The sequence below is a fragment of the Calypte anna genome, chromosome 27, assembly GCF_003957555.1.
Source record: "Calypte anna isolate BGI_N300 chromosome 27, bCalAnn1_v1.p, whole genome shotgun sequence".
NCBI classification, from domain to species: Eukaryota; Metazoa; Chordata; class Aves; order Apodiformes; family Trochilidae; genus Calypte; species Calypte anna.
In genome coordinates this window covers 5,689,148-5,715,496 of record NC_044272.1, presented here as the reverse complement: position 1 = coordinate 5,715,496, position 26,349 = coordinate 5,689,148, and the positions used below count along the sequence as shown (strand labels likewise).

The window sequence follows — 26,349 nt, the reverse complement described above, 5'->3', positions numbered from 1 at the left end:
GTCTTCATCTCCCTTTCAGGAACTCTGTTGGCAGTCCATCATTCTGACCTGAAGTCTTGGTGTTTCGGCTACAAATCCTCTCCCCCCACACCACTATATTTAGTCCTGCTGTGCATGCACCAGAATTTTGGCTCATTTGCTGCCATCTCACCATGGGATGTAGAGAAAAGTGTTTTCTGGCACCTCTTCCCTCTGCTTCCTCACCTCCTTGGTCTCTCTGCTCTGGCATTGCTCTTCTCTGGTGGTTTTCTCTCCACATGTTGCTTTCTCCCACTTACTCCTCTTTTTCTGCCCTGCTTGTATCTCCCCTTCTTGAATATGTTAATCAGAGAGGTGAAAATATTTTTGCTCACTGATGGGCTAAGGTGGGCCCAGGTATCTTGAGGCAGGGATAGCTATTCTAGCTGCTTACGTGAGCCATCCTTGGGGGAGGGGACCCTTCATCATCTTCAGTGCCCACAGCTAAGGCAGGTTCCACACTGTGTTCAGCCTGTCCTCAGGAGGGGGCTTATTTTGTCCCAGGGGCAGAACTTCACAAATTACCATACTGCAATTCCAACAGGCTCTTGCATCAGGTAAACAGCATTGGAAAGGCTTTTGGGAGACTTTAGATAAATCCACTAAGTTCACTCAAAATAAACTCTCAGGTCCAAGCTGCCTCTGTAGGATCTCTCAAAGGTCTACTTCAAAAGGCTGATTCTGAAAGTCAGTCTGCTGAGAACATCAACTGGACTTTTGTGTACTTTTAGCAAAGCCAGAATATAGCAAGGCTTGGAGAAGAGAGTTACTTCAGTCCATGCCTGAAATAAATACTGATACTCAAAAGCAAAATGTTACGAGCATTTTAATAATAAAAGCAACAAACAAGCAGGAAAGTTCAGAAGGAAATACTACTGCTGACATTTTTTTACAGTGCATACATTTTTTAACTGTCAGAAAAGTTTCCATTTAATCATTTCTCTACCGTTTATTGTTTTGCTGATGGTTATATTTTTGTTTTGCTTTCTTAGTATTGTTTTGGCTATAAAGTTATGAATTTCAAATGAACAGTTCAAACAATTGCCATATCCAAAGAAGTTAATCCCTCTATTCCAGATGTATACATTGTTCCCATCTGAAATTTCTTTGCTGTATCTTCCCATGTTCCCATCATGGAAATGCTGAAAAATGGTGATAACGTCAGAGAAAAAAAGCCATCCCAAGTGAATGCTCTTATCCACAGCTCTATCTCATTAACTCTGTAATTCCTGAATCAGTCAAGTCAAAACTCAGCTGTGCTGTACATCTGCTAAATTATCTAGCAAGACAATGACATTCTCTCCTGCATGTGCATTCAGTTTTTCTAAATTAATTTATGTTCATTCCACTATTTAAACATTCCTTAGTCTAACTGCTCTTGAAAATTTCTATCACATGCCCATACTCCCCACTGAGCCAGCTCTTTTCAGGGTTCATATCCCGAAGAGACTGGAACACAGTGGGATCAGAGTAAACTTTCAGCCTTTTTTTTTATTTAAGATTTTTTCCTTTTTTCACTATAAATACCTTCAAATTCTTTTGAAATCGTGATGAATATTCCTCCTATTTCTGTGAATAGTTGTACAATAGATAAAAACAGTGATAATTAGAGCAGGCACTATAATGAGAACTGTCTTATTCCCTGCACATGAGTCAAGGTTTGACTCTGACCATTTGTTCCTTGATCACAAAGATTCTTTTCCTCTCTCTGCTTGATTCCCATTGGGATATAAACCACACTAATTTCTTTTCAGAATATCTTCCTTTCCAGTCTTCTTGTCATAGGTAATTAAAACAAATGACAAGCAAAAATGATGTGGTATGTATCCATCCATACATCTGGGAGCTCCCTAATTATCTACACAATGCTTACAGCTCTGCAGGGAGTTGCAGAACACCACACACAGAGCTCATTATTGGTGTCAGTATTTTAATGAGCCTTTTGAGGAATGTGGTGCTACTGTCCTGTTACTCGGCAGCTGTGGCAACATCTGGCAAGCTGGCTTGAAGAGATGACAGAAAGGTCACAGAGTTTAAATGGAGCCTGGTGTGAGATGTGAGAGCAGAAACGTGGTTGGAAGATGTGTTCTCACTGGGACTCATTAGAGCATAAGTTCACAGACCTGGTAACAGGCAGCACAGAAAGCCACAGACTTCTCCTGTACCAAACTTCCCTTACAGAAGTCAAACAGCAGTCCCTAGCTGCTGGGAAGGTGGTCTGTTCAGTCAGCAGTCTCCATGGACATGGAGACATGTGGACATGGGCCCACCTCTCCAAACCTGCTCTTTCAAAATATTGGTAGATGCACAGGTCCTGCTCTCCAGGTTTCAGTTAAAAGGTCAGGACACTGAATGCAATACACACTGCTGACACATTCATGAACCACAGTGCTGCTGACAGGCTCCATTCTAACTCACTGCTCCCTCCTTCCACCCTGGTCTGGGTCATCTTCGTATTCACACACGTAAAGTTGTGCCTCTTCCCCCATTCGCTCTTACGTTAGACCTTGAACACCTCCATGCACTCCATGAGATTGACATCATGAGGACACAGTCTGAAGGGTTTCTTATCCTCCTTCCACAGCCTCTGAAATCCTGATGTGTTAAAGTCGCACTGGTCATGGAGATAACTGGACCTCACCATGCCTATTCCCCCAGGATTTCTCTGCAGTGGCCATAAGGAGACTGGAACCACTCTAACAGCAGGAGCCAGCCTGTTAAGTTCCTCAGCACTTCTGTTTCCAACCAATTTATAAAACAAACAAACAAACAAAAAGCCACAAGACTTCACTGCCAGCCTGCTAGGCTGGTGTTAATACCGCTGCTCCATCAGGGATGGAGGGAGACCTGTTGTGAACGGCAGCAGTTTGCACTGTGACCCCTCCAGCGGTTGCACTGCTAGTACCGTCCTCACGCGGGAACACGGGACTGCCGCGGGCAGGGCCGGAACGAAGCCGCTGTCCCTGGCAGCAGCGCTCCGGTGGAGGGGACACCGGGGGTCAGGACCCCCACAGCCTCTGCGGGGCGAGAGCTGCCACGGGGGGCGAGGAGCGGAGCTGCTGCGGCTCACGGCTGAGGCTCTCTGTAATCTGCCTAGCAACAAGCACCGCTGAGCTCTTATTGGCTCTTGGAAAGCCCGCGGCGCGCGTGCTGTCTGAAGGCGCGGACTGACTCCGCTTGGCCACTCGTGCCCACGCGCATGCGTGCAGCCGCGCCGCTCACTTCCGCCCCCACGCACCTCTGTGCCCCGGAAGTGCTTCTCCCGCCACTTCCGGCCACCTCAGCCCCACCGGAAGCCGCAGAAGATGTCGGGCACGACGGGAGCAGCGGCCGCGGGTTCGGTGGGTTCTGTCGTGCGGCGCTTTCTGGCCGAGTACGGCAGCGGCACCCCAAGCCGCCTGAAGGTGCTGGACGCCTACCTGCTGTACGTGATGCTCACTGGGGCGCTTCAGTTTGGATACTGCCTCGGCGTCGGCACCTTCCCCTTCAACTCCTTCCTCAGCGGCTTCATCTCCGCCGTCGGCAGCTTCATCCTCGGCGGTCAGTTCCCGGCCGTGCCCTCACCGGTCTTCCCAGAATCCCCTCCGCCTCCGGGCACTCTCCATAGCAGAGCCGGAGCAGCGCCCGCAGGCTCCCGGCCATCAGATGCACCAGAAATACCTGGGGATCTTGTAGAAACATCGGCGTGCCCATAGTAGCCACAGGCATTCCCCCAAAACCCCAGGGAGTCAGCCACGGCCACACAGTTCCTCATGGGAGCCTCCAGGACCTCCCCTCGCCCCTTTCCCTGAAGCACCCGGTTCTCTTCCAGAAACCCCCCCCTTCCTGCCCAGCCTGTCCCCAGCAGAGTGCTCGACAGCAGCTGTTACCTGCGGGAGTCTGTGCATATCCACCCCAGAGCCCAGCTCCTCATCAAGCCCTGGAACAGGCTGCCCAAGAAAGTCACCTTCCCTAGAGGAATTCAGAAGATGTGGTGCTGGGTCTGAAGGATGTGGTTTAGTGGTGCACCTGGTAGTGCTGGGTTAAGTTGTTGATCTTAGAGGTCTTTTCCAACCAAAATGATTCTTTGATTCCACAATCAGCCCCAAGGTGTCCTTGCTACTCCCTAGCAGTCAAGGTACCTTGTTTTGGTGTCCTTTGCAACCATCCCATGGTGAAATCCAGCCTCCAGCAATGACTTCTTCAGGGTGGTGTTCTCCCATAATAACCCCCAAAACCACCTTAGAATCATTTAGGTTGGAAAAGATCTTTGAGATCATCTGTGCATCCTTCCCCAACACACCCTATAAAGAAGATAATAGCAGTGCCATTTCTGTGTGAATCCCATCCTATTATAATCCTGTTCCCCTCAGGACTCACTTGGCCACCCAGATGGTGTAGGGGTGATTGCAGAGATGGTGAGAGAGCTGATTGCATAAAAGCCCTGTGCAGATTTCCTGACAGTGTCCTGCTTATGGCAAAGATGGAGTTACCTTTTCTTTTGGTCCTCTGGTAGAACAGTGACATGGGGTGGGCTGCGTCAGGAAGGCTGTGCTTTCTACCATGACTTCCTTCTGTAATTCCCTAATCTCCTTCTCCTCTGCCATGCAGTTTGCCTCCGGATCCAGATTAACCCCCAGAACAAAACTGAGTTCCAGGGCATTTCACCAGAGCGAGCGTTTGCTGATTTCCTCTTTGCCAACACCATCCTGCATCTTGTTGTCATCAATTTTGTTGGCTGAGCTGAAGAAGAGATGATGAGGTACTGATCCATGAGACACAAAAGCAGCAGCCACAGCTCACACCACTTCAGGACTTCTGTGGAGCTGGGAGAGAACCAGAGAGCAAGTGAATCCAGGAGTCCTAGCTCCCAGCTTCCTCTTGGCCAAGTCCTCTGGAGCTGTTATCTCCTAGATTGATGCAGGGGTAGCATCTGTGGCTTTCTGGTTTTGTGCCTGTGTTTTTTTACTTTTATTGTTTTAAAGGCAGTTTAACTGGGAGTGTTATAGAAAAATGCCTGCATTTCCAGCTTATAAACTGGGCTTTGAGAGCTGAAACTCTTGGACTCTGCATGTCATGGTATGGCTGATGTCCGAGTCTGATCAGATGAGAGGAGGGATTTTGAGACAGGTGTTGCTTGGTGCTGGAAAGTGGAGGGCATGCCTTGTTGTTAGGGTTGCAACCTTTGGAGCTTTTTGAATATTTTCTCTCCCTCTGCTGAAACATCGCTCACATTGCCTTCCTCTCTTTTCAGATCTTTAGTTGCTCCTAAGCCTGGTGCTGGGAAGTGCTGTTCTCCATCAGACTCTTACCTACTTCCTTGGAGGAGGAAGGGAAACAGGGTTCAAGATTTTTCCACACAGACTGTGCTATGAAGGGGTCTGCTGCCTCATTACAGTCATTGTAATCTTTTTGTCAATAAAGCCCTTTAAAATATTGCAGTATTGGTGACAAATACTGACTTTCTTCTGACACCCAAGTTCCCTCTAGTATGTAACTCTGTTTTTAATCCTCTCCCTACCTTCCTACTCAGCAGGATTTTTTTCTGGGCCCCAGTTTCAGAGGGAAGCAGGAAATGGGTCCTCATGGAAACTGAGTTGTCATCCACACTTCTCATCTCCTTGTTTCCTGCCCCTTTATCTTATGGAAAGTACATTGTCAATTTGCCCTCAGGCTTTAAAGCTGTGGAAAATTAGTGTTAGGCTGTGGTTAGCTGTAATGAATGGAAGTGGAGGGTGTCCTCCAGCACACCCCAGGTGCCCCGTCCTCCCACAGAGCCTCCCATATCCCTCAAAGCCATGTGGGCCACTGTTGGATGTCCCAGCTGAACTTAGAGGCCCACTGAGGCCTGGTGGTGATAGAGCTGCCCTACCACAGTGTTTGCTTTTCTTCACTCTGATGTGCTGATAAATGTGGTGATGTTGGCAGGGGCTGCCAAGCTGCATCAGTGCCTCAAAGAATTGCACTGAGCTGCTGTGGGCCCGTGGAGGCCACCTCTCAGGTATCCTCACTGAAATCCCATTTCTCTTTTAACACATTTTGAAAGGGTTAAACTCAATCCTGAGACTACATCCTTCTGATCCTGCTTCACACTTGGCTGGTTTGCTCTGCAGCTGCAACACTGGAGAGGTGGAATTTGCATTGAGGCAAAATGCTCAGGAGATAAAGCATAAGGAGGGCTGAGAGCTTCAGCCTCAGCGTGGCACATGGCTCCTGTTTACCACCTTTTTCCTATTAGCATTTCCAGCCATGCTGCAGCTATTAAATCCCTAAAAGTGTGAAACCAGAGGCTCCTAACTCTTACCTAATCTAGACTGAGGAGTGAGGTAGGAGGGAGCGGGATCTTTACTCTCAAAGGACACTCTCTGGGTCAGTTTTACAAGCAGAGAATTGGTGCCAACTCTGACACTGCCCCAGGCCCAAGTGTTTAAGCTGTTCTGTTAACAGTGGAACTGCTTTGTGCTGATAGGGAGCAGGCAGATGACTCCGTGCAGGGATTGGGAATGAGCCCCCGAGCTCACCCATAAAAAGGGAGCCAGGCTCAGGGCACCCATAGCCGGCATTTTCACAGGGGGAGCAGATCAGGGTCCCCTTTGCTACTGCAGCTGCTGCTGTTGGCGAGCTGCGAGTGCCTCTCTGTGGCTCTGACTCTTGCCTCCTCACACTTCTGTTTTGGGGAGAAAACCGAGGTCTGGGACTCTCCTGTGGCCACTTCTGGGAACAGCACCGGAGCCTGTGGAAAAGGAAAAACCATGGGGTTTCTATGGGGCTTCTTTTTCACTCTGATTTTTACCAGCTTGCACTCTCTAATTGTCATAAACTCAGAGTTAAGTTCTTCTGCAACATCTGATTGAGCACCCACAATTCATAGGATCATAAAATTACAGAATATGCTGAGTTGGAAGTGACCCATCAGGATCATCAAGTCCAAATCTAGCTCAAGAATCACACCATGGGCCTGAAAGCATCATCCAAATGCTTCTTGAACTGAAGTAGTGGCTACTTCTCTGAGGAGCTTGCTCCAGTGCTTGACCAAAAAACCTTTTCTTGATATCTGACCTAAACCTTCCCTGATTCAGCTTTCTGCCATTTTCTGAGTCTTGACTTTGCTTACACAAGTGAAGAAATCAGAACCTGCCCCGTCTCTTCCCCCTATGAGGAAACCATAGACTGCAGTGAGGTCACCCCCCAGCCTCTTTTTCTCCAGACTGAACAATCCAAGTGACCTCAGCTGCATAAGTCATCCCTTCCAGGCCCTTCACCATCCTTGTGGCTCTGCTTTGGATGCTCCCCAATAGGTTGATGCCTTTTTGATATTGTAGTGCCCCAAATTGCATGCAGTTCTCAAAGTGAGGCTGCATCACTGCAGAGCAGAATGGGACAATCACCTCCCTTGACTTTCTGGCAATGCGGTGTTTGATGCACCCCAGGACATGATTGGCTCTCCTGGGCAAGTAGATATCTTTGAGTCTGTAGGTATCTTCAAGCTCTCCTACTTGTAAAAACTATGCTTCTGTCCCTGAAGAGGGCAGGCAGAGGGCAAGCAGTTCATATAAAGAGTACAGTTCATATAAAGGGCAATTTTAATGAGAAAGAACAAATGCCCAGTAGGGTGTTTTCTTCAAGAAAAAGAACAACCTAGAAATGCAAATTTGAATTAATCTCCTACCCACAGTTAGGTATTAGAAGCTGGGATCTAGCACAGGGGAGAGGGTTCTGGAGATGGACCATGGCAACATTTCCTTCCCTGCCAGAAATAACTCTCTGGCCTGCTCCTTCTCTACCTCCCTGCCTCCCTTTGGGGTCAGGAAGAGTAAAAGGAATTTTCAGCTTGGATTCACTGCTTGTATAATAGCATTCAGAGACTTATTAGCAGATTCAGAAATCTTGCACATTCCTAAGATCTGTCCCTGCTACCCATCACATAATGTATTTTCTCCTTTCCCCTGCCTATTCTATACATAGCTAAATCTTTTCTGCTGGACCCAAAACAACTCCCCCAGACCCAAACCACACTGTGGCAAGGGCACAAGATGGGAGGGTGCCTTGACTTCATTCACCTTTGGCTTGTGGTCTAACGTCTGCTTGGTTTTTTCCACACACTTCTCCCCACCACGTGTCATACCAGCCCTGCTCCCCACCCACAGGATGTGCTTCCTTTTCCAGAGGATGTGGTTTCTGTGGCAGCATCAAACGGTGACCCAGATCTCGACTGTGGTGTCATGTAACTGGTGGTGCCCTCTTCCTGTCCCACCTGGGCCCCTCACTCCTTCCACATCCTGGCCTACTGTTTTATTTCCTGCCTTTACTTTGCACTGTGGTTTTTTTTTTTTTTAATTTCTCAAAATAAATAAAGTGCAAAGTGATGGTGGGGGGTGGGAGGAATGCAATGTGATGGTGGGAGCTGTCAGTGTCTTTGAACTAGACCCACAAATTAAGTGTTTTGCAGATCACGTGCTAAGAATCACTTGAGTCAAAATATTTAATTTTACACTTATCCTTTCACTAGGCAAATCTTATAGCTGGGGTTGTTTAACCTGGAAGAGAAAAAGATAGATGTGGAAACAAGAGCATGCTGTCTGTCTTCCTTGGCCATCCTGTTCAGGGTGGATTTGAAGTCCAACTCAGAATATTTAAGGTGGATACTAGTTTTTCAGTGTGGTGCTAAAGGTAAATGAGTGTGGAAACCTTTCTTGCACATTTCTGAAGATTTCTGAAATGAGGGTAATCAGTTGGAAAGCTGTGAAATGTGATAACTTGCTTTGTAATTAAAATATGGTTTAGGGAACTTCATTAAGCTCTTTCCCAGTGACATGGCAAACTTCATAATGAGCAAAATACAAGATCCTGACCTACCTGGAATCTAGTATTTAAAGAGCTGTGGGCTTTCTGTGGCCGGGGGGAAATGGGTGACTATTCTGTCAGTGGAGAGACAAGAGAATGAGTCCCTCTACATCTGTACTATAAAATAATCAGGGCAATAGACCCAGAAAGTTGGAAGTGGAAGGGTCCTTCCTTGGCAGGAAGGGTCAGTAACTCTGTCACAGGGTGTCAGGTCAGGGGGACACACCTTACAGGAAACCAGGAGACAGTTGTGTTGCTGCTTAGCTTTGTGTAGTCCAATCCTGCAGCAGGGATGATGGCATGGTGTCAACAGGGGATCCCTGTCCCATGCAAAGCATGAGGGCTTTTGGCTAAAAACATGAGACGTGTTCCAAAATCAGAGTTCTCTGCACTGGCTGTGAATCCAGCAGGGTGAGACCTATCCCATGAGAGGGAATAACTCCCACCCGTCTGGTGAGACTTTCCCATTCACTTTGGACATTGCTGTGGGGTACAACTGAAAAAGAGCAAGGAGGCTGTGAAGGGACTCTAGTACAAGTCCTGTGAGGAAGGGGTGAGGGAGCTGGGGGTGTTCAGCCTGGAGAAGAGGAGGCTCAGGGGAGACCTCATCACTCTCTACAACTCCCTGAAAGGAGGTTGGAGCCAGGAGGGAGTCGGTCTCTTCTCCCAGGCAACTCTCAGTAAGACAAGAGGGCATGGACTTAAGCTCTGTTAGGGGAGGTTTAGGTTGGATATTAGGAAGAAATTCTTTCCAGAGAGGGTGATCAGACATTGGAATGGGCTGCCCAGGGAGGTGCTGGATTCTTTGTCTGGATGTCTTTGTCTTTTTAAGAAGAGACTGAATGTGGCACTGAGTGCCATGGGCTGGGAACCACGGGGGTAATGGATCAAAGGTTGGACTTGATGATCTCAGAGCTCCTTTCCAAACCAGATGATGCTATGATTCTATGATTCTAAAGTTTAGGCTTTGCAGGGCAGGTGTGTTTCCTTCAGGGCAACCTTCTTTTTTCTACCTCCAAAAGAATCTCTGGTGCTTATAAGCAGATGGAGAAATCGATGTCACAAAAAGAGAAAATTTCCTTTCCAGTGACAGACTAACCCTGGAGACAGAATTAAATTCAGAATTTAAATTCAGAAAATGTTAAGGACTAGTAGACTTTAAAAAATACTAAAAAACATTATTTTCTTCTGTGATAATGAAGTGAGTATTTATCTGAATTTGGGACATCTGGGTGACCTAGCAGAAAATCTTTTAGCAAAAAAAAAGATACACTGCTCTTATCTAGCAAAAGATAGCAGGACAGGGTGCATGGCACCTTTATAGGACTCCCTTTGCTTTTCAGAGTGTTTCATTTGGAACTGAGATAGTGTCTACAGGGGTGCACTCTACATACTGAAAGCTATCAAAATATAAAAAATTCACATTCAAATGGTATTTAGCTTGTTGTTTTCAGCAACAGTACCTCAAGCAGAAATTGTGTGCCATTTTTATTCAAGTAGTAGTGATGTTTGGCAGTTTATAGTCATAGCAAACTATGCTTCATGCTGAAAAAGGCATTGTCATGCTAAGCAAATCAGGCATGTGGGGAAGCAGAATGCTGGGAATTTGAAGCTTTTTTTTTTTTTTTTTTTTTTTTGTAGCTTTTAGACTACTGTGATCACAGCAAGTGATATCCCTTGCAAAAGAAATGCCCGGGTTCCTTCTTGCACATGATACTCTGGTAAAGATTCCTCAGTAGATTTTTTCAGTATTTCAGAATGACACCATCTGGTTATTTTCATTCCTGTAATAAAAATAAAGATATATGTTTGGGATACAGGATTAGCTACACAACTGTAGATCTGAAGTGTCTAGGCAAGAGAAAGGAGAAAGAATCTGAGCCAAAACTGATACATTAGGTCTGAGGTCTTAAAGTCAATAGGCATCAGGTTTTCCTGGGAGACTGCTTAGGGGATGGATGAAAGCAGACAAGGGAAGAGATAGCTGTAGAAAATGAAGGGAGAGGTATGTAGAAACAAGACGAAGTTAAATTTACTTGCGGATAAGCAAAAATAAATAGGCTTGAAGGGTGGGAAAAAAAAATGATTGTGGCCAAAGAAGTGGAGAGGTTATACTGTTGGTAGACAAATGGTGTATGGAGAAGCTGCATAAACTGTTCTTACAGAGAGAAGGAACATTCATAGCTAATGATCTGATCCAGATATTTTTTGACAGTTTTTACCACCCATGTATACTCACTTTTTTTTCCACATAAGCATAGTCATCAGCACATTAAAAATTATTCCTTTCATTAAAACTATTTTCAGGCCAAGCTGTGATAAAGACAGGATGTTCAGGTTTTCATCTGTAAAAGTAACAGAGAAGTCAGAAGACATTCCAACTGAGACATCCTCACATCCACACAGACTTAAAAGCACTTCTTCACGAAATTCTTCCACTTTGTGTGACTGAGTCAGCTGCTGGGATAGCTAAGAAGACAGTGAGCAGGACTGTCTCACTGAAAGACTGTAATTCCTTCCAGTTGGTGTTTCAAGTTGGGTTTTCGTTTAATAAACACTTAATTATCCAATATGCAAATCTGCCATCATCTAGCTGGTTTTTTTATATACACTGTATTACGAACCCAGGGCACTGGAAGCTTCCCTCCTTCCTCTCCCTAATTTTTTTTAGGATGGACAGGGGGATGGTAAGTTAAATTTTATTCAAAGAACACAAAGTCTACTTGGATTTTCTATTAGTCGTAAGTTACAAAGCCATTTTCACTTGAAAATACATTGATCTATATTAGGGAAGCAAGGAGCTGTCACCAAAAAGTCATTTTATGTTTATCATTGAAAACCTCGTTCTGAAATGAGTGATCAAGTCAGCCAAGCACAGTCAGGAGTATTTTTCTGTTACACAAAGCGGTGTTTTGGAAACATTCAGCTAGCTGCTTGGTGGTTTGGATTTTTTTCATCAAGGCTGCAGTTTCCAAAAGTGCAGCTATTCTGCAGAGGCAGGCTCAGCTCCTTTGAACTAGCAGGAACAGCAATTGCTTGGGTTCCAGCACTGCCTGGTATAACCCCACAACCATGAGCTGAAGCAAAGCTTGCTCAGAGGCACAAATTCTTTAGTGCAACCTCGCTTCTGAGTGCACACTGCAAAAATCACCTGCTTAGCATTTGGTTTATTAAGTGTTTGTGCACCCCAAAATAAAAAACAACTCTTTTGAAGTCAGGAATGCAGACAGATGTCCAGTAAGGCTGACTCATGCCTTAAGTCATTATGTGATGGAAAGTGGTTGTTAGTCCTAGCAAGAGCATGTAGGCACTGACTACACTGATCACATAAAATGACTAGCTCAGATCTGGAAGACTAAGTAAAGCCAATGACTTCTAGCCCGTTGGACCCCTTTGGAAATTTCTAGTCTGGCCTTTTGCTCCAAGAGGAATTCTGCAAAAAGGCAACATTAGCAAAAAAACTTGAGAAGCCAAGCTTTATTTCTGAAATGCTGTGCACATACCTGTCCTGAAGTGTAGAGCCACCCCAGTAACACAGACACTGCTTGTACCTGCAGATAGTAACAAGAAATTCGGTTAATAGCAGAAATGTTCCTCTTCCTGAAGCTGATGAAGATATCTATTTAGGGGTGATGAATTAAGTTTCTGGCCACTAAACCCTCCCATAATCTTTTCTGCTGTTTTCAGGTCAAGCATAAAATAAGTAATAAAACTTTAGTGACCCATTGGACAAAGGAATTTCAGGCTTTACATCCCACACAGTATGATTTTAAGATCTCTCTTTTGTGACCATACCAGTCTGTTAGACCCTTAATCTTGTTTCCACCAAGGATGGAGGGAGACAAAGGAAAACATAGGCAACAAGACAGCATTCCTCTGGAGTGTGGGAACCTAATTCAGCAGTGCATGCAGGACTGGGAAGCGTGAACAAATGCTGCTCAAACTAATAGCACAGTGAACAGAGTACTTCCAGCCCTGTACATACATCCAACAATGCCATTACCACTTTCAGGATCTTTGCCCTCCAGTTTTCCAAAGCCCTCATGGTTTGCATCACACTGCATTTCATCTTTCTTGGCCCAGTAGGTTGCCAGGTAGCTTGCTTCACGCTTGTTCTCAGGTGTTTCCATCTCCACAATAGCACTTGTTTGTTTATCAGTTGAGTTAAGAGTAAGGTCTTCAGGGGAGTAATCTGTGATAAGGCACATTTCCAACTCATCATCATCTTTAGAGGCCAACCTGTAGGCTGAAGGAGATGGAGTAATATCTGAAAATGGAGAAGAGACATTAGATCAGAGTACATTGTCATAGTTCCTTCAGTCTTAACATTACAGCCACTTAGGTATGGAGGCTTTTCCCTTATTCCAGTGGGAACTGTGTGCTAGGACATCTTCACATAATCAAAGCATCCACAACAGAGATGCAGGACCTACATGTTGAGTCTTATATTGATTTATGTTGTGTGGGAGACACAGTGAGGGGTTGGGCAGGATCCGCAGAGTATCTCAAATGATATGTGCTCCCCCATGTCCTAGATGTCCACATCTAACTTGGTCACTCCTCTTGTAACCCATTCAGCTCTACCCTGCAGCCTGGGCTGCATTGAGCCGTATGTGTGTCAGAAGGACAGTGGATAAACTACCAACTCTTAAGGGTGTCCACATTTATAAGTTTATGAATTTTCCTGTGGAGGAAAGCTTGAAAAGGCACTGCACAGTAGGAACACATGGATACATTTAGGGGAAGAATGACGAAACAAGTGTTTCATTATTTTCCACCCCTTGACAGGGCAGTGTGAGATTTTTTGACTGAATTTTGCTCTGCAGAGGAGGGGTTTGGTGAACTAAAGTCTAAAGATCCAAGACACCTGGGATTTATTTCTGTTTTCTTGATTAAAATTCCGCTAGAAAGTCAGTTAGACTCAGATTTTCCACACATATCAAAAAGCTGTGATCGGACTCTTTTTGCACGCTTAGCTTAGTAAACATACTCTAAGCAAACATTTCATAGAATCATAGAATCATAGAATTGGCTGGGTTGGAAGGGACCTCAGAGATTTCACCTTGTTCAGGTCTTGTAGTCTGAATCTTTGAGAAGGTGCTTTCCTAAATCTTTTTTTCATGCGTAATAATAACATATTACAGGCATTGCTGTATTCTAACTAAGAATAAATGAAATATAATTAAAAACATACTGTAGCAAAGATGAGATTTGGAGCTCTCAGCAAAATTCTGCCTTAATTTTTCACTGGTTTTGACTATCATGGATTTGAACTGGAGCTTCAGTCAACATTTATAAACTGACAAAGTGTAATCATGTCGGGTTGAGAGTTTAGATTCATACTTGCTTTATCCTTGTTCACACACCACACTGGTAAATATTGTAGAAATATTAAAGACATCTTAGCTCCCAAATGAAGTTTTAATTTCTTCATGCAGAGGCAAATAAGACCAAATCTTGGCTTTTAGAAACCATCTCAAAATCTGTTTGAGTCCCAGCCCTAGTTCTATCACTAATGTTTTTCATCTGTTCCTTTGTCTGTTGTCTGCACCTTATAGAAATAGCCACGCTTCTTTAGTAGTATGAATTCAGAAAGAAACTTAACTCACAAAGCCATTCATTCTCTGGCCAGTCTCCTGAATTGCAGTACCTTTGTCCCAGCTTTGTGTTGGCTTTGAAAAATTTGATGGGACTTTCTTTCCCAGCTATGCAGAATATGGCTCAATGTATGACTCCCCCAGCCCTGCTCCTCACTTCCCATACTCCTTGTTATTGTTTTGGAAATAGATTTCAGTGATCATTTGTTAGGGAGAGGAATGCAGGAGCAGATAAAAAGCTTGAGTGTAGATCCCTGTATAAAATATAGATGAACCAGGGTACAGCCTTGTCATGGAGTACAAAGATATAAAAATGTAATTGTTCAAGCTGTTCTCTCCTAATGAGTACTACGCTTTCTGAAGAGCTTCATATCTCTGTCTCTCAGAATTAGGGTGGTTTTCTACCTTTCAATCTGTGCAATCTTGAGCAGTTAAAAAAAATAAACTGTTTGTTGTTTGTTCTTCAGGAAGCTTCAGCAGCATGTGTTTTGTGAAATATTAATTTTTTATTCTTGCCCAGAGTAGCTTCTGGCTTTGTTCTGTTACTGGGTGTTTTCCTGATAGGTTCCTTTAAACATCTATACACTTTTTCACAGGTCTGCAGATAACAGTCTTGGTAAATATCAGCTATTATAACCACAGCACTGTGACTGATATTTCCTGCTACTCTGTCTTAACATGTTGGTGGATGTGTTGCAGATGTTGTATTGATATTTATGACCTATATTTGCAGGAAGGATTGAGAAGTAAAGCATGGTATTCTGAGCTGCCTAATTTCATCTTTACTGAAGGATATCTTCCAGGTGGGAGATGTTTGAATTCCATTCCTGATGAGCCTACAGAGAAAGCCAACTCCAGAGGCTGATTTCAGGGTTGGAGCAGCAGAAGCCTGTTCCAAAATCAAATTGAGATCTAAGCCCTTTTTCTTTTTTTTCTTTTTTTTCCCCCAAACATAAAAATCATGAACCAGTTTAACATATAGCTTGTACTATACAGAGGCTTATCAGCATTCCCTCTAAAGCAAATTCTCTGAATCTCTGGTCAGACTGGAAATGGTATGATAGAGGTCTTTGGTCCTCTTAGAATTCAATGTGAGACAAGATATTCCACAGCTAGAGTCAACCTGGAGCTATCCCCCAGCCCAGAGAAATTATCTATCCCCTCACACACCCTTACAGACTAATCTTGACCCCAGAGCAGCACCTCCTGTGACTTAATAAGCACTTTAATGTTATTTTCTGGAGGTTCCAAAAGGTCTACCAAAGATCCCCGTGAAATCTGCCAGCCTTTTCATGGATGCTAGGATGTCTACAGTAAGGCTGGATGGCCACATTTAATATCTGAACCCTACTCTATAATTCCAATACTTGTGTCTGGCAGCATGGAGATAAAAAAAGCCAGGTCCTAGTCCAGCACCAGCGAAGTCATCCAAAGTAAAAGGATGATTCTGTGCAGAAATTCAATATTTGCAAATACCAAAATGCTGCTTCACTTACAGGGATCAGATATAATTCTGGTCTCCATCCCAAAAATGTGTTTGTCATTGCCCCTGTAATTACACTTGGGGCAGTCAAACCACCAAAACCATCCAAGATCATTCTCACAAATCTTTAAAGAGGAACATTTCTAGCTGAGCCAAAAACTAAAGAGAAATTAATACAGGAAAATACCCAGTGTTTGAGGAGAAGTAAAAAGTTCACTGGACTAAATAGTTCTCAAGTACTGAACCAGAATAAATGCTTATACCATATACTCACATTAAGGAGAAGTAGAAATGAAGTTTCTTTAAATTTCATGTTGGGAAACAATACCCTAATGTGTCCTTATATTGATTTTTTCATACATCACCTAAATAAAGAAATTTGCTATGAACTCTGCTGCTCCTTTCAACAGTGTTAGGGAAAGATTTTTTGGGGTAGAAAGAACAATTCTACTTATCTTTACAAATTAAATTCAGATCTTTAAATTCAAAACTTAAATTCAATCTTTAAAATTCACAGGTGGATGAGATTGCTTCATGCATCTGTGTAACAATTGTCTGGGAATAAAAAGACTTGAAGTGACTGCTCATCAACCTCTGTCTGTTTCACAGAATACTTCTGCATGCTTATACTTCCAAAATCGGAGTGGGTTTTAGTTTCCAGAAGCAGCTTTCAATATTACATGCCAGATATTTATTTTCTCAGAAAGAGTTCATAGAATCATAGAATGGTTTGAATTTGAAAGCACCTTTAAATATCATCTACTCCAAACCTTAAGTCAAATAATTTCAAATCCAAAAAAGGAAACTTTCTGAATTAGAGATTAGCTACTCCTGTGGTGCCAGCCAAAAAGCTCCCATTTGTTTAGTGAGTAAGAAAAACCATCAAGATACCATGTTCAAAAGAATTAATGTAAAATTCCTTTCTAAAACTAGATGGAAGAAGGAATTTTTTAAGTTGAAATAAAATATAGGAGAACTTTTGACCTTACATTTGTGGATTTTTCTCAGGTGTAGATGTCTATTTCACACCAAAATTTTATCTTTTCCTGATTGGTCTGTTTAATGGGTACATGTAATTAGATAACATATTTGAGATCATAGATAGCATTTCCAAAAATGACTCTCCTAGCTGTGGTTTCCCACACATTTCATTTTGAATGATTGCAAATACCATAGTATAAGTCACCTAGGAAATTTCTCCCCAGTGCAGTGTGAAACTGTGAAGTTCAACATGAAACAGAGATACCTCTCTTTTTCTTTTTTTTTTTTTCCTCTCAATCTAAGGAAAAATGCAGATGCTGGTGTCTGCAAAATAAAGCTAGCTCTGCCTAGGCTAATATTTTGCTACTTATAATTACTGCATAAACGCTGTTACTGTCTAACAGGACTCAGAAGTTAATGTTAATGATAGGCCCAAATATATTTCTGATGCTATCTCATTTCCTGCTATTTCCAGTCTCCCTGTTGCATCTTCACAAACACCCTGTTGAGAAATACTCCTGGGTTCATTTTCTCTCAGTCTTCCCTTGTCCCTCCACTATCCATCTAGAATTTATATTCATTCTCAATAATTAGACCTATTCAGAAACACTAACCAGTGGACATTGTCCCCACCTTCATACCTTCATAGCTTGTCCTTCTCGAAATCCCTGGGTTGACTTTCAATCTAGAACCTCGTCCAAACACAAATTTGTATCTAAGTTTCCTGCTCAACAAGAAGCCTTTGCAATTAATTCCTTCCTACCAGCCACAAATTCCAATGGTTACTCATCCAAAATATGTGGGAAATCTGTTTACCAGAGGATGACACACAAAGATACTGGAAATTTTCTCCCATCTATTCAGGTTTCTAAAGCATTTTAAAGTATAACTGAGAAAAGGAAAGAGGCTGTTCATGCATCACAACAAGTTTTGTTCCCCTTCCAAATACACTGTTTCTAGTTCCTGACTGCTCGCACTTTAACAACAGTTCTTACAAATGTGGAAAGAGATTTTAAAGCAAAAATAATATGGCATATTCTCTTAGACTAAGAGTTAGAGAATCCAATCTCTAAGCCATTAGTCAGAATAACCTTCAGATATTGTATATTTATTGTTTTAAGGATGCAAAAATTAAATCAGGAAACCTGAGTAGCCAGAAGCTATGTAAAACTGCTAAACTTACGTAGCATTTGCCCATGTGTGTATTGCTTGCAGCACTCTATGCATGACTGCCCCATGCCATGACAATGAAAACTGTGTGAGCATTATATTCTTCTTTGGCTGTTCTTTTCTGCAGTGGGTCACTGCACAGTAGCCATACACCTGGATTCCAATACAACATCTCTATTCCAACTAGTTTTTGTCAAGGGAAACTGGAAAGAAGCTGGAACATGCTGCCATGAAAATCCCTAATCCATCTACCCAATCAATAAATTATTTGCCAGTCCTGGTGTTAATACAAAATAGAAAGCTTAGACTTACTTGGAATAACAAGGAGTTGGGTCCCAGTTCCAAATGTGAGTTTCACGTATCCCTGATTGGCACACTGGTGTCAACCTCTACAAAAATGTAGACAGTTCTTCCCAGCTGATACTGAAAATGAGGTCAATAGACATTCCAGAGCAGGGAATAACTTAAGGGAGCACTGGTGAAACTCATTGTTTAAGTTACCATCAAAGTACCAAAGAAATCTACTAGAAAATTATCAGGACCAAAGTTAGAGAGATCGAATAATCATTACAATAAAAAGTCCCAGATCTTGGAGCTTCACAGGGATTTGAGAAGGCCATCTGAGCCTTCTAGTTCTATTACTTCAGGATCAACACACCCTTGTTTTAATCAGATTCGTGACAGCAGAAGTGAGCATTAATGCTCACAGCCTTGTAGCTGTGACAGCTCAGCAAATCCTGATTCAAGTCCCAGTCGCAAACACAATCCACTTGCAATGTTTGTGGATAGCACAGTATGTGTACATCAGACAAACCAGCTAAAGACAGTCCAATTCCCCTTGCAGCACTAATATTGAAATTCTTGAGAGTACACTGTTCCTTGATGGGATTCTGCTACAAACAAAGAACAGATAAAATTATGATAATCACCTTAAATGGATACTTTCTAAATATTATGGCCATTCTTGTGTTTCAATACAGAATCACAGAATCATTCTAGTTGAAAAAGACCTCTAAGGTCATCAAGTCTATCCAATACATTTTAATTTGATTTATATCATCCATGACTTTGCTTGAAGCCAATGGAAGTGGCATGGATTACCCTTAGAAGAGAACAAATCCATGTGACCTACTTCATAGAAGACCAAAACCAGACTTTGTCTTATTTTGTCACTGAAATGATTCAATTGGTTGAAGAACATTGAAAGCATATGCCTGTCTGCACCTGCCTCAAGACTACTTGGATGGTGGCCATGGAATAAAATCCACCACTTAGGATGAAACTCTAGGCTACTATATCTTTGAAAGCTGCCATTTCCCAGATCTTGCTGTGTATCCGCAACAATCTAGCAAATTGGGCAAAAAATCAAGGTAAATGTACCTGGGGAAACCAGAAGTACTGTTCCAGATCCAAATGTGAATTTGTAGCTGCTTCCATAGTCACACAATAGTGCAGCCTTCTACAATATTGAGTGGTATTGAATGGAACCTTCAACAGCTAAGTACTTCACCAAAATAAATCCTCTTTATGTTTGAACACATCATATAGCTGGGACTTTTCTTCTGTCTAATTTGCTTTCACATGGTGTTTTACATCTTTCCAGTTCTCAGGTATCTATTTCTTAATATTCCCCTCCATCATATTTACCGCATTTCTTCCAGAAAGCCACCTGCATCACAAGTTCTATTTTTCTTCTCATTCCTCATTTATTTAGTCTGCCAGTCAGATTCCTCTATCAGAAATTAATTTGCTGTTACTTCACAGCTGACCGTGTGATCATTGGCATTGTACACACCTCACCATCTAATTCCCTTTGACTTCCCACCTGAATTAGTCAAGAGAAATTTCAGAGCATGGTTCCCATTTAGTGTTTAAGCACACATTCTATGTGGCAAGGACACCATTGCTTATTCTGCCATCAAACTCTGAGGTCTCAGTATACATTTGGAAAGCTCTTAGGAATGTATCTGAAGGAAATGTTTATTTTGCTATATAGGCTGAGGAGATTCCCCATAATGTTTGTTAGATTATTCAGTGAGAATCTTGTATTGCCACATTCTCAGGTCTCAAGTCAGCATATGTGCATGCCAGGGCACCCTTTTGCAAAGCTCCATTGCTCATTCTCTTTCATAAAATCATAGAATCATTAAAGTTGAATCACTCACTACAGTCTCATTAATACCACAAGGAAGAGCCACAAAGCAATTCCCTTTCCATCTCCATCCTTGACACAGCCAAACCTGAACCACTCACTAAAGACCATTAGGTTTTCCTCACATCTCTCCTCTTGTATTTCACTCACTTGTGTACACTTTTCCCTTGATCCCTTTCCCCAGGATGGATATTTTTCTGGTGCCCGTTACTTAGAACGTGTAACACTACTGCCCAGGGAAGGCTAAAGACATCCCAGATTGCTTCACAGAGCCACTACACTGTTATTTTTGAAGCCAAAGAACAGGGATTTCAATGTTGAGTCGACCTTGACTCAGAGAAGAGACAGCTCACCTGGAGCAGTGAGAAGTTTGGTTCCACTCCCCCATGTGAGTTTTTCCTGTCCTCCCATCCCGCACAGCGGGAGAGGTCTTTACAAAATGGGCCTCTTCACTCAGCTTCCTGAGTGGATGTTGGAGGCTTTGGACACATTCAGTCATGGATCTGCCTCTGCTAGAGATGATAAATACTCAAACAGATTATAGTCACCTCAGGTATAGGAATATGGGAAGAACCTACTCTTTACTAAGAAGGGAACACCTTATGATCCCTGCCCCAAAACCTTGTTGTACAGGAATGGAAGAAAGAGATAGGAATAACAACATGAAACCACTCTAGGGTCAGAGTAACCAAAGAAGTCCATTTTCCTATTTGTCCATGTTTCCATCTGCAGGTGGGTTCTTTTTACAAAGCAAGATATATTGCAGCTTTTTTTTTTTTTTTTTTTTTTTTTGACAAGTTACAGCATGGCCTTAGGGCACAATTGCTGGGTAAGACTGCAACACTCTTTTCACTGTCCAAATCTTATCCAACTGTAAGCAATATCATAAGGATTCACAGCACGAGATCTGAACCTTGCCTGTTAGCTGTATGTCCTAAGGTAAGGAACAGAACTCAACCCCCTTTAACTCTCCCCTGTGGCCTTCCACAGTCATATACAGTCACTGTCTCGGCCAATCTGCCCATCTGTCAGGAACCATGAATCTACTTGTGCTTGCTGATGGAATATCAGCATCGTGGAGCACTTTATCCTCAGCACATTTCTCTAAGCAGTAAAAATCGTGCACCATATGCACCTTAAAATAGCATGCATGTTCTTCTCCCCCTCTTTTCTGCATATGTAACCAGGGCTCTCTGAGGGACACTCAAGGATTATTGTAAATAAGTATCATTCTTCCCACATCTACCATAAAGCAGATACAAGTGTGTCTGACAGGGTGCTACATTGGGCATTCCAGAATTTTAAACAGAGAACACACAAAAAAATTGCACACACATGGCTGGACTGACAGTCTGGTTCATGAGCCAAAGGTCAGCTTGTCATAGCCAGAACCTCACAGTATTTTCTTCCATAACAAGAAGCCCATGAAGCCACTTCAGAAGCAGCACCTCTCCCCAAGCCTTTGCCCAGCCATGGCAAGGCTGGAAGGAGCAGCAGAAGAGGGACAGTGCTTCCCACTGCTATTTGGCAGGATCAGTATTGGTCCTGTTGGTCAAAAACCCATTTACGGGGCCTGCTGCTTCTCCTGAGCCCAAGTCAATCTTGGAGGAAAGCAGACAGCATGTGGACCCCACAGATGATGAGGTACAGCCCCAGGAAAAGGGGTGGCAAAAAGCCCACTGCCCATTGTGCTAGGAATGAGTCTGATCTGATCAGCCAAATTTGAATGCTCATGGAGCTGGCAAGGCAGGATTGAGATAACAAAGCACAAGGAATACCTACAGCTGGGCAGCAGTTGTACTTACTGGGCTTCACAACCAGGCGTGTCCCTGTCCCCAGTGTCAGTTTGTAGTTCACTGTATTCACACAGTACTTCACAGCCCAGCAAAAACCATCAGCTCTCATGCCAGTTACTCTACAACTAATCTCCAGGACATCTGCTTCTTCCCATCAACATCAGGAATTTGAAAGCAGGAATCATCACTGTAACCTTGATATGAAATCTCTTGACAAACACATCTGAAGGAGGGATGACAACTGGGATTCTGCCACAAATAGAAGCATTATTGATTTGTCCTTCAGAACACATGGCTGTGCTGAACAGAGCCATCCACAGCCCAGCCCAGATTCTCACAGGTACCAGCATCCATGGAACTAAATGTCTATGTCTGAGCAGAAGGCCTCAGGATCCAGATGTGCTTATGTGAAAGGCAGAGAGCAGCAGCAAGCAGAAGAAGCCTTGTTGAACCAAGGTCTGTGCTGCTGTTACATAAAGCAAAGAACATTTTACATACCAAGTGGAAACTATCCCTACCCTTGTATTCTGTAGTGCATTTTGTCCTTCAGGCTCATTCATGACTCTCTTCCGCAAAAGACAGGGTTGTGTACTTATGTAGCAGCCCTATCAACCTTGTTCCTGTCCCAGAGACAACTTTCTCTCCAGCATCATTCTCTCTGCTCCAGGGGAGCAAACTCTCTCAAAATATCACTGAGCACATCTGCAGTTGTCCTTTCCACAACTCCTGAGACTCACCCACTGAAAAGGAGGAAAGACTCCCTCCAATCTCTGGCCATTTGGTCTCTGTTTAAATGTATTTTGCCCCTGAAACACTCTTACTTGGACCCTGAACCCTAATCATGAGGTCTCATTTGCCTGCAGTTCTGTCCTATGCCAGTATCACGATCATATCTCAGAAAAAGAGAACTTGTGCAAAGAGCCAAATCATCTAGAGACTGAGGATACCAACAGGCTGAAAGACTTGGACAATAGCTTTCTTTAGGTGCCTCACGAGGTCCTGAAGTATTATGGTGGAACTGAGTCCCTCAACCATTTCCACACCTTTCAGTATTTTCAGAAATGTTAACCCATAGAGCTGAGTGCCCAGCTCAGTACTGCAGGTGTTGACCAGCAATCACACTTAGCCAGAATATCCCACGCTGCTCAGAAGGTCTCACAGTTACAATGATGCCCCTGCCAAACATCACCTTTCCCCACAAGCATTCTCACTGGGTTCTACTGGGCGGCCCCTCCTCCCTTCTGCATTAACTCACTAGACTCTGGAATGGCAGTCACCATGCCTCATCCTGGAGGGTGAAGGAGCAGAACTGATAAGGGTTTTAACCAGAGTGATGGACAGCAGTGGATGAAGCAAGGTCTACAGCAGTAGCACCTAGGATTCTAAGGGAGACACACTGTTGCCAAAAAATTGGAGTGCTTTTGAACCATTGGAAAATTATGTTTCAATTATGTAGCCATCTAAACCAGCTTCCAAAGATGCTTAAGATGAGACAGGAGCAGGCTGGTAAACTGATCTGAAATATAATTGCTTGCAGCAGATGTCCCCATCTAAGTATAGAGCGAAGGCACAACCCCTCATTTAGATTAACCTACACTCTGTAAAATACTACAAAGGAAGTCAAAGCAATGGAATGTGACTAAGGCAAGACCTTGGGTCTTTTGGAGAATTTCATCATTCAATGGAATGGAACTCTCCCGATGGTTTACTCTGTATGCATTAAATGAAATAGCACCTATCTTCTCATTCCAATGTTATGTGATTCAGATACAAGTACTTCTAAAGGGTGGCCCAGTGGACACCCAAAGGTTTTTGACAGAGGACACAAAAGAAAAGTACACACTCACGTGGTTGGACGGACAGTCTGGTCCCTGAGCCAAAGGTCACCTTGCCATAGTCATAGTCAGAATCACACAATATTTCCTCCCATAACAAAAACCCCAACAAGCCACATTAGAAACAACAGAAACAACACCTCTCCCCAAGACTTTGCCAAGCCAGGCCAAACCTAGAAGAACACAAATCCTCTGTCTTTCTGCAGTGCCACCAACCTGCTGATAGGGATTTTCAGAGCATTTTGTGCCTTTCCCAAAGGTGAGTTTTGTGCTACTCTGTCAATAGTTCACCCAACATCCCATGGCTTGAGGACTTTACAACTACAAACAGCAGAGAGGAGCTGTGAAGGGATAAGGAGCCTTCAGGAGTGGTGGTACTGGTGGCTTCCAAGTGACTACCTGTGGACAGGCCAGGTGCTGCTTTAGGGCACACTGAAGTTCATCTGCCTTTTCTCAACACACCCCAGTCCCATCTTGGTACTGAACCCATGAAAATGACCTGTGGGTCTCAAAGGCTGCTGGGAGATGATTGGTCAGTGGCCATCGCATGGTGCACAGATGGTGACCATCCTCAATGAAGGACAAGAATTTAAAGACAGGGATAACTGGGCCATTGTCATGGAGGTATCTGGAAGAAGACGAGGGATTCCTGGGTTTCACTCTTCAGTTCCCAACTAAATATAAAGGAAGATGTGAAAAAAGGTTCCAGTTCCAGATCCAGTGCAATTGGCTCGCTACAGGCTAGAACTGGGAGATCAGCTTCCTTTCCAAAGAGACTTTCTCTGCACCATATGCATTCTGACAAATTTCATAACAAAAATGTCCCTGTCAGCCTTGCAAATGACCTTGTACAAAAAGTTATGGAAAAGCTCTCCGATGCAAGAGGCTCATCAACAGTGCTGCTACACACAACAAATCTGTTCCTGAAATAATGTTCCTGATAAACTTACTCTTCCAAGTGGGACTTCAGTGCACATCCACTGTCTTCGAAACTCCCCTTGTGGGTTACACACTTTGCCTTGAGTTGAAAGCCTGACCATGTTCTCCTTCCCATCTCTATCATGAACCAGATACCAGTATGTCTGGCAGGGCACTACACTGGACACTCGAGAACTTTAAACAAAGAGTGAACATGAGAACTGCACACTCACTTGACTGGACAGACAATCTGGTTCCTGAGCCAAAGGTCACCTTTTTGTAGCCAGAATCATAACCCCACAGCATTTCCTTCCATAACAAAAAGCCCAGCAAGCCACTTCAGGAGCAACACCTCTCCCCAAGACTCTGCCCAGCCATGGCAAGGCTGTGAAAAATCAAAGTCCTCTGTGTCTTCTAGCTGAGGCTCTGACTTCTCTTTTTGGTCTGGTTTGTTTGTTTTGTTTTTTCCTAAAAAGCGGGAAAAATGCAAGGGTGGGGAGTCAGGGTAAAATGGAGAAGCAAGAGAAGAAAACATACTTGGCAAAACATGTAGCTTTGTCCCTGGTCCAAACTGGAGTTTTCCTAAGTTGCTGTTCACACAATGCTACATGCCCTAGCAAGAACTCTCTCTTCTCTTTCACCCTCTCTTGCCTCTTTTTTGAGACAAGATGCATGAGCCCCTTGGGAAATGCAATACCAAGGGGAGGGAAAGGTAAAAATTCAGGAATGACTTTCTTAGGCTCTTAGGCTTCTGGAAGAAAACACTGATGGACAATGGGACTTCTCAGGACAAACTGTCAAAATGGCTTGGTTTGTTATACTAAAGAAAAAAACCACAACCACCCCCATTTAATATCAGAAATCAGTCCACGCATTCACAGAAGGCTGCATCTGACCTAGCAAATGGAAAAATAAACCAAACAAAGTTCCCATAACCAAAGCACAAAAAGAAATGACAATTCGGTTTGCTCTCAGACCCAAGGACAATGTAGGATTAAATTTCTGAGGAAACAGAGTTAACATCTACACCACAGATGACATATTAATATCTCCTTCAGCCTCCTTTCAGTGGAGGAAAAAAATTGTTTTTCACAGTCTTCAAAGAGTGTCTTACTTCTCCTTACTAGTTTTTCTTCTTTAAAAGTAAAAAATCTCCAAAATCATCTGCAATTCTGGCTGAAAATTTACCTCAGATTTAATTAATGAAGTAATTTTACTGGAGGTTTCTTAGGCATGAGTATACATGTTCAGTTCTCAAAGGAGAAAAGTATGATTTTTTTTGTCAAGTTGCATTGTGTATCTGCAAATCCGAGCAGGAATGGGAAATTCCCTCCTTCTTTATAGCTTCTTTTCACATGAAGGAAAGAAATAGGCTACAGACCATGTCTCCTGTTCTACAGTATCCAGCAGGTCTTATAGTAGCCAGATTACTTGTTAATACTTTTGGGAAACAACCTGCTTCTGAACTGCACTTCATAACTCTCCTAGACAATGTTTACCTTGTTGTTTTTTTTTTTTTTCCACCAAATCACCTAATCTCGCAAATCTCAGAAATCTTACTTGGTTTTATCACAAG

At 43.3% G+C, this 26,349-nt stretch overlaps 2 protein-coding genes across 2 annotated transcripts in view; one reads left to right on the top strand and one right to left on the bottom strand.

Moving 5' to 3' along the window:
• The first annotated feature begins 3,267 nt into the window (after window positions 1-3,267).
• On the top strand, window positions 3,268-5,441 carry DAD1 (defender against cell death 1). Its single transcript, XM_030465901.1, has 3 exons — window positions 3,268-3,558; window positions 4,609-4,759; window positions 5,252-5,441. Exons 1-2 carry the CDS (start codon window positions 3,324-3,326, stop codon window positions 4,737-4,739), a joined length of 366 nt encoding a protein of 121 aa, XP_030321761.1. The 5' UTR covers window positions 3,268-3,323; the 3' UTR covers window positions 4,740-4,759; window positions 5,252-5,441.
• A 5,342-nt stretch (window positions 5,442-10,783) lies between these two features.
• LOC103531214 (M1-specific T cell receptor alpha chain) overlaps window positions 10,784-26,349 on the bottom strand; it is a 79,935-nt gene continuing 64,369 nt past the window's right edge. The window contains exons 3-6 of the mRNA XM_030465835.1: window positions 23,868-23,943; window positions 12,845-13,108; window positions 12,345-12,392; window positions 10,784-11,186 (exon numbers count right to left, since the gene is read on the bottom strand). Coding sequence (XP_030321695.1) covers window positions 11,077-11,186; window positions 12,345-12,392; window positions 12,845-13,108; window positions 23,868-23,943 — 498 coding nt within the window. The 3' untranslated portion in view covers window positions 10,784-11,076. The remainder of the gene's footprint in view (window positions 11,187-12,344; window positions 12,393-12,844; window positions 13,109-23,867; window positions 23,944-26,349) is intronic.

Excerpts from the sequence above, each read along its gene's own strand:
- DAD1 (XM_030465901.1), top strand. The coding sequence starts at position 3,324 with ATGTCGGGCACGACGGGAGCAGCGGCCGCGGGTTCGGTGGGTTCTGTC. Across the intron at positions 3,559-4,608 it reads CGGCAGCTTCATCCTCGGCG|TTTGCCTCCGGATCCAGATT; the intron begins GTCAGTTCCCGG and ends TCTGCCATGCAG.